We start from the raw sequence: 10,946 nt of genomic DNA on the forward strand, positions 1-10,946 counted from the left end.
TTCTGGCAGTGCTGCCCCTCATAGAGTACAGGAGGCTGTCACCCTTCTTTGAAGTATGAGTGCACTGCTGGCTAAAAGGCTACATTGTCCACCAGGACCCCAGCTCCTCTTATGCTAGGCTGCTTTCCAACTTTTCAGCTCCCAGTGTGTACTGGTGTCTGGAATTTTCTTCCCTGGAGCTGGATTTTGTGTTTCCCTTTCTTGAGCTTCATGAGATTCCTTGTAGCCCATTTCTTCAACATTGTCTGGGTCTCTCTGGCAGTACAGCTCTCTGGTATTTCAGCCACTCCTTCTCATTCTGTACTGCTTGCAACCTTGCTGAGGGTGCACTGTGTCTCTTCCTGTGGGTAATTGATGATGTTAAACAGTACTGGCCCTGGTCTCAGTGTTGGTGTGGTGGACTTTGTGCCGCTGGTCACAGCCCTTTAAGATCGTCAGTTCTGCCACTTTTCAGTCTGTCTCACATGGCATTTATGAGGTCTGTTCTTAATCTTGTCCACTTAAACTCTTAGTTAAAACTTAAGCTGTACCATATTCCCAGGAATCACCCAGTGGTCATTCAGATCCTCTTGCCCTTCTTGAAGGTAGGAATGACATTTGATTCCTTCTAGTCCTCAGGAATCAACCTTTCTTACAACAATTTTTCAAAGGTTTTTTTGAGAGTGGTCTTGCAGTCATTTTGGCTGGCTCTGATCTCCTGGGCCTGGCACTGCTAGAGACGATCTTTACACTTAAGACCAAGATGAAGGTCCCCAGCCTTTTCCATGTCTTTTTCATTCAGTAGTGGATCCATGTTGGGGGTTTTTTTTGCTGCTGTAGAAGCCTGTTTTGCTGCCCTTTATATTCCTTGCCAGATTTCAGTACAGATGGCTTTGACTTTCTTAATTGTGTGGTCACACAGTGTCTCGGTTTTCCTTCTTCGTCACTTTTCTCTGCTTCCACATCTTGTATGCTTCCTTTTTGTTTGGGTTTTGTCAGAAATTAACTGTTTGGGTTTTGTCAGAAATTAACTGTTGTTCTTTTCAGCTGTGCAGTCCTCCTGCCATTCTTACTTGGCTAGGAAGCTCATTGGCATGGCCTGTTCTTGATCTTGGCAGAGGTGATCTTTAAAGTCAACCAGCAGTCCTGGACCTTTCTTCTTTCTGGGGCCAAATCCCATGAATTTTTCTAAGCAGATGTCTTCATAGTCTTCTCTTCTAAAGTCCCAAGTTGTTTCCTATTTTTCTTGTTCCCAGCTTTCAGGATCCTGAACTCCAGCATCTCATTGTCATTGCAGCCAAGGCTGCCCTCAACCTTCACATCCCTGATCAGACCTTTTTTTTTTTGGAGTATGAGAACCATCAGAATGTCTCCTTTGATCACCTCCTTCATCATCTGTGTTAAGAATTTTTCACCAATAGGGAGATGTCTTAGAGTGTTTGTGTCCAACTCTCTTGCCTTTCCAGCAGATATCAAGGTACCTCAAGTTTCCTATGAGGAGCAGGACCTGAAAACATGATGTTTCTTCAAGCTGTCTGAAGAATGTATCATCTACTACTCCCTCCTGATTAGGAGGTCTAATGCATTCAGGACCAGTAAAGCCAGTTCATAACCATGCCTATGGTGTAAATGTAGACCTGACACTGACCTACATGCTCTTTTTTTCCTTCCAGATTGAGGAGTGTGCTATTCAAGACTTATTAGTCCACTACGAAGCTTTTGATAACCCTGAAGAATTCGTGACCGTTGAAAGGGCTCCACAGGGACCTATAGCAGCACCTATGTGGAACAAGCACTAATTTGTACTCTTCACAGTCCTCCCTTCCACAGTTCTCACAGCTGTATGTGCACTTTTGAAATTGTAATTCTTCTTACAAGTAAAACAGGACTGGAAGAATAGGAATCATGTAATTTTTAACATCAGCATTAAAACACTGCCCATAATCACTAGGTATTAGAGAGAATGAAATAATGTGTTCACTGTGTCCTTTACCCGCAGTATCTATTGTATGTATGTTTTCACAGCATTTCTTTAATGACATCTAAAATTAGTAATGTCACGTGAGGCTGTAGATTGGGAATGTATTTGCTAATCTTAAGTTGTAAGGGTTTTTTGTTAAATTAACAGGTGAAAAGCGAGTGTTTATTTTGTGATTTAACATGGAATTGAATGTGCAGAATTAAACACCTTTGAAGTTTGGGGGTGTGTCCTTCAGACCTTTCTTGGAAATTGGGAATATTGGGAAAAAGTTTTTGCTTGAACTTCATGTAAAAGTACAGTTTGACAATGCAGTTTTTCTTAAGTTATGTGTGCAAGTGCTGGTTCTCTGGTTGCTGTGGCCAGCACGTTTCCCTGTTGTGCCCCAGGCTGTGCCCGGCCATGGCCAGTGCTTGGCTCAGCTGTGCATGTTTGTCACTGCTGTGAGTGAGCCCTGCCTTGGAGCAGCCAGCTCTGTCTTGAAATAAAGCACACAGCTCAAGAGAATGTGGTGCCACTGAATTAGCCCATCTGTAGTCTTACTCTAGTAGATATGGTATGGTTTTAGAAGCACTGTGTTTGGGGATGATTCACTTGAAGTGCTGAGGAAATAAAAGATCAGTGTATACGTTGAAGCTGTAGGGGCGAGTGCTTGGCTGGGAAATTTGCAAATACCTGAGCTGCAAAGATTATCATAGATGGCTTTCAATATTGTGTTCCAAAGTTCTCTGTGCCTGGTTGAAACAAATTTATAGATATAAAAAAAAAAAAAAAAGAAAAAAAGGTAGCCTTATCTGCAATATTTTGTCTAATTTGTCTTGTTTGTATAGGTGTGTTTGAACTTGTGCTTCCTCAGTAATGTCAGTACTCATGAACTCTGGAAAACTGGAATGGAGAAATCTACAGAAAATGAATGTAAAAAAATTGATCACTGTGTGATAAAAGAATCTTGAAAAAAGTGATGTAGATATGTCTTAATGATTTCAGGTCAAGCTACACCAAAAAAATCCCCCACAAAAACTGTAAAAAACCACAATAAACCATAAAGTCTTGATTTATACAAAGTTAGTGTACTTTTATGTGCTGTCCATATGTAATCAATTATTTAGGTAACTAGAGTATAAGTATTTCTTTTGTGTCTGAAACAAGAGCTGCAGACATTTTGAAGCTACACAGGCCAGGAAACATGTAGGTTTTAATTCTGTTTTGAATTCTACTGGTAATTCATTCACTAAACTGATGGCAATACTTGCATTAAGGGCTTTACTTGATGCACCAAAGGGTTTTAGGGCCTGCTGAAACTATCCTCTGGTTTAAAAGAAAGCTTATGTAATAAGCTTATGAGAAATAGCTGTAGTAGCAGCAGGCCTTTCCAGGTGGGAACTAATTTATTGTCAAGTGTAAAATTATTATAAATTTGTTTTTTTTTCCCAAAATATGCCATTGAAAATCTCATTCTCCTGAAGTTTTGAAAGGATTGATGTTTCCACCATGCCAAAGAGCTTGACTGTTTTCAAGTTGTGGTGTTATTGTCACAGTTTGTTTAGGCATCATCACTGGTTATATATAATATTCATAAACAAAAGTGAAGAATGGCCAGTGTACCATTCTTTTGGAGTTGAAAACACTAAACTGCTGTGATTGAACAGCTTTGTTAAGGCTAAAATGTGTCACAGAAAACTGTCATTTTCAGCTCAGATGCCCAGCTTTGTGGTCTTTTTTTGTTGTGCCAAACAGAAATTCAGCTCTAATCACATTTTGTCATTTCTGGGCTTGTGAACTCCTTTCACTTACACCAAAACAGGGTTGAATTTCCAGGTTCTAGTGAACATAATGCAGCACATCAGAGTTTGCAGTAAAAACCAATATTTCACATATAGATGTATAAGTTAAAGGAGATGTATTGCAGCTATTTAGTGTAAGAAATACAACTTTAACACAACATTCTAGTGAAGTATTTGTTGTATCTCAAAGACAAATGAACCATCCTCTGAAACAGTTTCCTTGAATAAGCATTTTGTCTTTTCTCCTTCATCATTTATTATCCCCAACTTCACTAACTTATTGAAAAATAGAGGGGTGAGTAAAACTTGTGAATTTTCCTCCTTCAAATGGAGGAAAAAACCCAATTAAAAATTTTAATAATACTGCACTACCTTCAGGACTTGCTGTTACTATGTCAAGGCATTTGAGGAATGCATAACTTTTCTGCACTGCATATTGAAGTAAAAATGTAAGTAAAGTGGGAGACTTCAGTCAGTTGTAGAATCTTTGCTACTTTTGTTTCTCAAGGATAGAAGTTGTTTTTAGTGACTAATCTGACAGTATTGTTGAATGGAATTTCCATATTAGGACTGATTGTGCAACCTTTCACAGAGCAGCATTGACAAAAAAATTACTGAATTTCCTAATTTAGCTTTTGTTATAAATCTTGATGGTACCTTCCTAGTGTATGTTTTTTAACTGAATTCCCTATCCCTCACCCTGTGGTTAGCGTCATTTGTAGGTGGTGATAGGATATTTTAGCTGCATGTTTTAAAATTAACGATTTTGAACTTCAAATGTGTCCTTTTTTTTGTCCCCATACCTGCCCCTTTACTTTTTTTTTTTTTTTAAATATGAAAAGAGACTCTGAGCTCTTTTGACAGCATTCAACTTGATTGTGTTCATTGATTGTTCTGCAGTTGAAATGTTGTTCTGCAGCTCCTTGGCAGCCTGAACTCTCCTCCTTACCCAAACAAGTGCTAGCTCTGATGTAAAGACAAGTCAGAACAGAACACTGGTTTGTTAGATCATATTCTAAATATAAAGGTAAAATATTTACACTGGAATAAAGTAATTTAAGCCCTTAATCCTTGACTTGCAGGATGCCACCAGAGACACTTTTGTAGTAACAGGAGCTGTCAATTAAGGTATCAAATGATCTCTGAATGTATTCCATCATTTTTACTCCAAGAAAAATTTGTAAAACTCCACTGAAGTGCCTGTTACTTAAACTGAAGGGAAAGGTTTTCGCTCTCTACTGCCTGACGTGCTGGAAAATGGTCAAGTGAGATGCTGAGGCATACAAAATGAATCCCTTCTGTCAAGGCTCTAAACGTGGCAGGCCTGAGAAATGCCAAGAGGGAAGGGACTATTTTTGTAGTGTTTCAGGTGTCTAACCTTGAGAAAAAAACTTAATTAATTGTAGAAGGCAAACAAATTCACAAACACTCAATGTATGTTTGAAATGAAACAGATTTAGCAATGGTGCAGCAGAGAAGTTCTTGTGAGTTTAGGAGTCCCTCTAATGGCTTGTGTGAGAGGTTTCTTGTTCAAGAGTGGTATCTGACACAAACTCTACCTAGAAAGTCTTTGCTTTCCAATAGAATTCTTCCTGAACTACAGTGTGTATCATGGAACATGAAAGAAATGCCATTTTTATAGCAGCTTTCAGATACCTGCATGGACTCTTATTACACTAGTTCTTCAGAACTTGTAAGCTTTGCTTGGAGGAAAGGAAGCTGGATGTGAAGAGTGCTGGAGATGAAGATACTCCTCAGGTGAGGTGGCTGTTCTAGCAACAATTCTGCTTTCTGTTCTCTTTTCTGTTTTTCTATATTTTCTTTTTTTTTCTGTTCTTTGGTTTTTCTCTTTCTGTTTTTCTGTTTTTGTTTTTCTTTCTCTATTTCTATTCCTCTTTCATTTTCTATCTTGATTTCTCCTTTTTTACTCTTGTTTTTATTTCTCACATAGAATACTATTTCTTTAGCATGATAAAAGCATTTCTGTCTTTTATCCCCTTATTTTGTGGCACCCGAATAACATGAGAAAAGAGAAAACTTTTGCAATGGCTTCAGATAAGCACTGGCAGGAACTAATAATAACAGTTTAAAGTCTGCTCTTTGGATCAGCCTTGAAGAATGCACTCTAGTTTATCAAGGTGTTGCTTAAAACATGCTTTATTTCCTGTGATTCCAGTGACTGATGGTGTTCTGTTTCTATACAATACACAGATTTCAGCTCAGGCCTTGGTGGGTGGTGTGGGAAGGAGCTGTGGTCACAGACAGTAAAGGCTTGGGCAGTCAGGTGAGGGCAGCATGACAATCCTGGAGTCACTTCCAAGGATTCTGCAGGGGAGTTCTCTCCAGGTTCTGTCTGCCTGGGCTGAGTCTTCTGCACCTCCATTCAGAGCATGTGAAGGTGCCTGAATTTGCATCTCTCAACCTTTGCAAAGAAGAAGGAAAATTCCTTGGTTCATGTTTTCATGGAAACACCATGAGTCTGTCAAAAGCATTGGCTTTGTGCTGAGTGCATTTTCTTTGCGTGGCTCGTTTTGGAGAACGCTTTTTGCTGGAAATATCCAGTCAAAAGCAAGCCCCTCAACAGGATTCATAATCTCATGGAAAGGGAGAACAATGTTCTCGTTCAACTGCAGTTTTCTTGGAGGAAACTGATCCAGGGAGATAAGAAAGTTTGAGTCAAGTGATGGTTTAGGACAGAACATCACACTCCTTGATCTTTATTTAAATGAATTCTTTGTGGATCTACAGAGTTGTTTTAAAACACATAATTCTAATGTTTGGGATCAATTCTTCCAAATCATGCATGAGGTTTTCAGACAATGAAGGAAATATAATTGTTCAAAGCCTGGGTATGCTTGGGGGATTTTTTCATGTTTCATTTGCATAAAAGATGTATGAAAAACAGATAAGCAAGCAAATAAACAAAGGCAAGTTGACCTTACAGCACAACTAAACAGATCCACTGCTCTCAAGTAACAAGCTGAGGGAAAGCTGAGAGTCAGTTCTTTCCCTTACAATAATAATAATAAAAATAATAATAATATTTTTAAAAGTAATAATTTTCATAAATAATTCTCAAATAAGAACATGAGCAGGGAAAAAGTTACAAAATACAAAAGTTTTTATATAATTCTCAGTACTGTAAGATTTCTTTTCTTTCTCTTCTCCCTTCTACATTATTTTAAATTTTGTTTCAGGAAGATAGGGAGAGTGCAACACCTGAGCCTGGATTCTCAACTAATTGCTCACAGTAGCAAACTGTTTTCAGATTTGTCTCCTCAGACTGTGTGCCATTAAAGTAGAAGAGGGGTCTTTCTTCTTCACATAGTCATTTTACCATCCTGTAATTCTGTAGGAACATGTCACGTCTGTGCCAGGCAGTGGGCCCTGACTACAAGGAAGCAGCTGCCTGTGCTGTAGGTTACGTGGCTGGGAGGGTGCCAGCTGCCCTTTGCTTTGAGCACAGCCACTGTACAGTAGGTGAAGAGGTCGTGAGAGCTGCCTGCTCCTGCCTCCTGCTCACCTCTCTGCAGCCTTCACGATTCATCAGCTGTGACTGCCTTCAGTGACTGGGCTTCTAGGCTAATTTTTTACCTGCTGCTGTAGGTTTGTTCTGAAGGGGACCCCACCATTTCTGCAGATGTCACAGATGGCAACACAGCCCTTGGTGATGAGAGCTGTGCTTGTGCCATTTTTGACACAACAGTGGGAACAACTGATATGTTAGCAAAAAAGAAAAAGGCATAAAAGGTGTATTAAAGTTTATTTTCTTTTTTCCTTATACACACATACAGATATTTTTGTTCACCTGGCCCTCTCTATACTGCCTCTATTGCAGTAGGAGGGAAAAAAGTGCAGAATCTAAGTATTTTTCCCACTATGTATATTTTAAGAGCTTTACAAGAAACACTGCCCATGTTCATGCATACCGCAAAGATGGAATTGGGCTGTGAGTGCAGCAGGGTTTCCAGGACACATCTTTGTGTTACACAAACAGCTGATAGCACGTGGGCTGAAGGAGAATGTGTGTGCATGCACGTGTGCATAGCTGTATTTGCTTATGGTTGTAGAATTGAATTATATTGCACCATTCAGCAAATACAGGTAATGTGTTATCTCTTCCCTCCATCTCTGTGTACTCAGTGGTAGTGAACCTTTTCATCTGAACTTTATCTAGGTGCTTTGCAAATGTTAACGATTACGTCTCACTGTATTTGTGAGGCACACTAACTGTGGACTGCTATCCAAGTTCCAGGTGCTGTCTGTCAACACACAAGTAGGAAGCTGCTTAGTCTAAGGCTAAGCAGTACATTCATGGTCATGTCCTGAAGGAGAATCTGGAAGTTTCTCCTTTTCTTGTCCCATGTGGAGGCTGTAACTCTTCTGGTATCAGCTATATAGGCAAAATGCTGAAAGCCTTTCAACCAAGACTTGAGCCTTTCTTTCTCTGATCCTCTCTATGAAACAAGTGCAGAGAATCTGGAAGTTTCTCCTTCTTTTCTTGTCCCATGTGGAGCCTGTAGCTCTTCTGGAATCAGCTATATAGGCAAAATGCTGAAAGCCTTTCAACCAAGACTTGAGCCTTTCTTTCTCTGATCCTCTCTATGAAACAAGTGCATCTGCTGCCAGAACAGGATTGTACCACAAGAAGAGGTGGAAATTCCACTCCCAGGGCACTCTCTCTTCTCACTGATGACATAAAAAATGAGGTTTTGGCTTGAATTTGGCTGAAAGCTCATTGTAAGTTGCAAGCTGCAATTTTTGGGCTACCTTTTATTCATTCTCCATTCCAACACCTTCTTTCCTAGAAACAATAAACCCAGGTTTTACTTAGTTCTTTTCTCCCTGCTTCTTTGCAGCTTCAGAATGAGCAGCAACAGCTGAAGGTCTAGTACTGATAAATCTTTGGTGGACAAGGAGATGGAAAGGTTTATGTGCTACTGTGCACTGCAAGCTTACTCTGTGAAGTGCTATTGGGGCACTCTCTCTTCTCACTGATGGCATAAAAAATGAGGTTTTGGATGGAATTTGGCTGAAAGCCCATTGTAAGTTGCAAGCTGCAATTTTTTGGGCTACCTTTTATTCATTCTCTATTCCAACATCTTCTTTCCTAGAAACAATAAACCCAGGTTTTACTTAGTTCTTTTCTCCCTGCTTCTTTGCAGCTTCAGAATGAGCAGCAACAGCTGAAGGTCTAGTACTGATAAATCTTTGGTGGACAAGGAGATGGAAAGGTTTATGTGCTACTGTGCACTGCAAGCTTACTCTGTGAAGTGCTATTGGACGTATTGGAAATGCACCAAGTGCAGCAGAAGCTATAAAGCTTTTGCTATAAGTGGCAGTGACCATCTCTGTGTGTGATATTTTGGTTTTTTAATGGAGCGGACTTAGTAATATTAGGAATATTTATACCAATATTTATATAGAAAAGTCTTGGCTGCATAGCAGTCATTAACCTGTACTGTTCAGAGTCCAAAATGACCACCTTAATTTCAGTAATGTTCAAGTTCATGTAGTTTTGAAGCTGAATTTAATTTCTCCTGGGTTGTTCTTTCAAACCTCATGTAACTTGGAGCACAAACAAGTCTGTAATGGTAAAAATTTAGTTCATTAAGGGGTGGAGGTTTAAAAAATTCCCCGTGAAAGGAGCTATATAGAGTAAGATTTACACTAAGTACTGAAAAGGCTTTATGAAAATGCAGCAGAAGAAAACTGGCCATATCAGAGGCATCATAAGTACGTGCTGGCTCTCAAATGTGCCTTTCTCCTGGTGACTGTAGTGCCCACAGCCTTGGCACAGTGGCTGCAGTACTGGGTGCTCCAAAATGGCTCTGTCACTGAGTTTTTTTTTCCATAGTTTTCTTCTGAATTCTGTGATGCTTCCAGTCTTAAGTACAGGAGGTGCCTGATGATTCTCAAGGGACTGAGGCAAAAAAATCAACCAAGAACCACACCCAGTGCCTTAAAGGGTAGCTCCTACCTTGGGTATAGTGGAATCCATCCTCATCAGAGTTTTATAAACTCAGATTTTTTCTGTTTTCTTCTGTCTCATGTGATATCAGTCATAGTGGCAGATGGCAACAAAGATTTTAAGCCCATTGAAAAATAAACCTAACTGCTGACCTGGTGCAAACATTTGTTAGACCATGAAATCTCTTTTGCAAGATGTTGCAAGATACCACAGAAAATCTTTACTAGCACTTTAACATCTTGCAGAATGCTTGGTTGTTTCTGTGCCTGTGCAGTAGGCCTCTGCAGATTTTGGTATCTACCCCCAACCAACTGAGATGCAACTTGCACTAAGCACAAAAAGGAGTTAGAAGAGCAAGTTACAAGGACTTTTGTTGTTTCTTTGCTTTTGATCATATGACAACAAAGTATTTTCCTCTCCACAGCATAACCTTGATGATGAATTTTTTTTCTGTAGCTGTTTGTGTAGTATTGTGTTGTTCATTAAGTGCCTGTCAGCCCATTTCTTCAGCCTGTGGAGGTCCCTCTGGATGGCAGCACAACCTCTGGTGTATCAGTCACTCTCTGCAGTTTGGTGTCATGTGTGCTGACAGTGCACTCTGCCCCATCATCTGGGAACCTCAAAGTGACCCTCTCATTTGGCTTTTGTTTCCAAATGTGTTGGATCATGCTGTGACCTTTGTGGGAATTATTATTGATTTTTAAATTTAATTTTTATTGCAGGCTGGATAATAAAAAATGCTTTTGTTTGTATCAGAACAAGAATTGAGGCCTCCAGCCTCTTTCTCTTGTCCTGTTTTGCAGAGGTCAGCATAAGGCTGGCTTCTCCTACTACCTATCTGTCACACAGTATTGGACATCACAGCAGCCACATCTGTAGCCTGGGGTTCCCTTTTGGCACACTAATTATCTCACCAAGGGAAAACTGAATGTCTGTGCCTTTGTACTGTCTAGGAATATTTAGGTGACAAGATTTCCCTTTTGACTGTCCAAGGGCCCCATTCAAACAGTGGGATCTTTGAAGTGGAATGGCCCTAAATTTGGGGACAAACACCATTTGACTGCTGAGATTAGCTCAGTGGGTTAGAGCATGGTGCTATTAACACCAAAGTTGTGGGTTTGTATCACCCATTGAAAAGGATTTGAGGATCCTTGTGGGTCACTTCCAACTTAGGATATCCTGTGACCCAGGAGAATTGGCAAGAAGAATATAACCAATACCATTAGTCTAAGTA

At 39.9% G+C, this 10,946-nt stretch overlaps 1 protein-coding gene across 2 annotated transcripts in view; it reads left to right on the forward strand.

Moving 5' to 3' along the window:
- The window catches only part of IBTK (inhibitor of Bruton tyrosine kinase), a 53,769-nt gene extending 50,748 nt beyond the window's left edge, over positions 1-3,021 (forward strand). For both annotated transcript variants that reach the window (XM_039728599.1, XM_039728611.1), the window contains exon 29: positions 1,653-3,021. In XM_039728599.1, coding sequence (XP_039584533.1) covers positions 1,653-1,778 — 126 coding nt within the window. In that variant the 3' untranslated portion in view covers positions 1,779-3,021. The remainder of the gene's footprint in view (positions 1-1,652) is intronic.
- Positions 3,022-10,946: the final 7,925 nt, after the last annotated feature.

This window comes from Passer montanus, unplaced genomic scaffold, assembly GCF_014805655.1.
Source record: "Passer montanus isolate IOZ18808 unplaced genomic scaffold, ASM1480565v1 scaffold11, whole genome shotgun sequence".
NCBI lineage: Eukaryota > Metazoa > Chordata > Aves > Passeriformes > Passeridae > Passer > Passer montanus.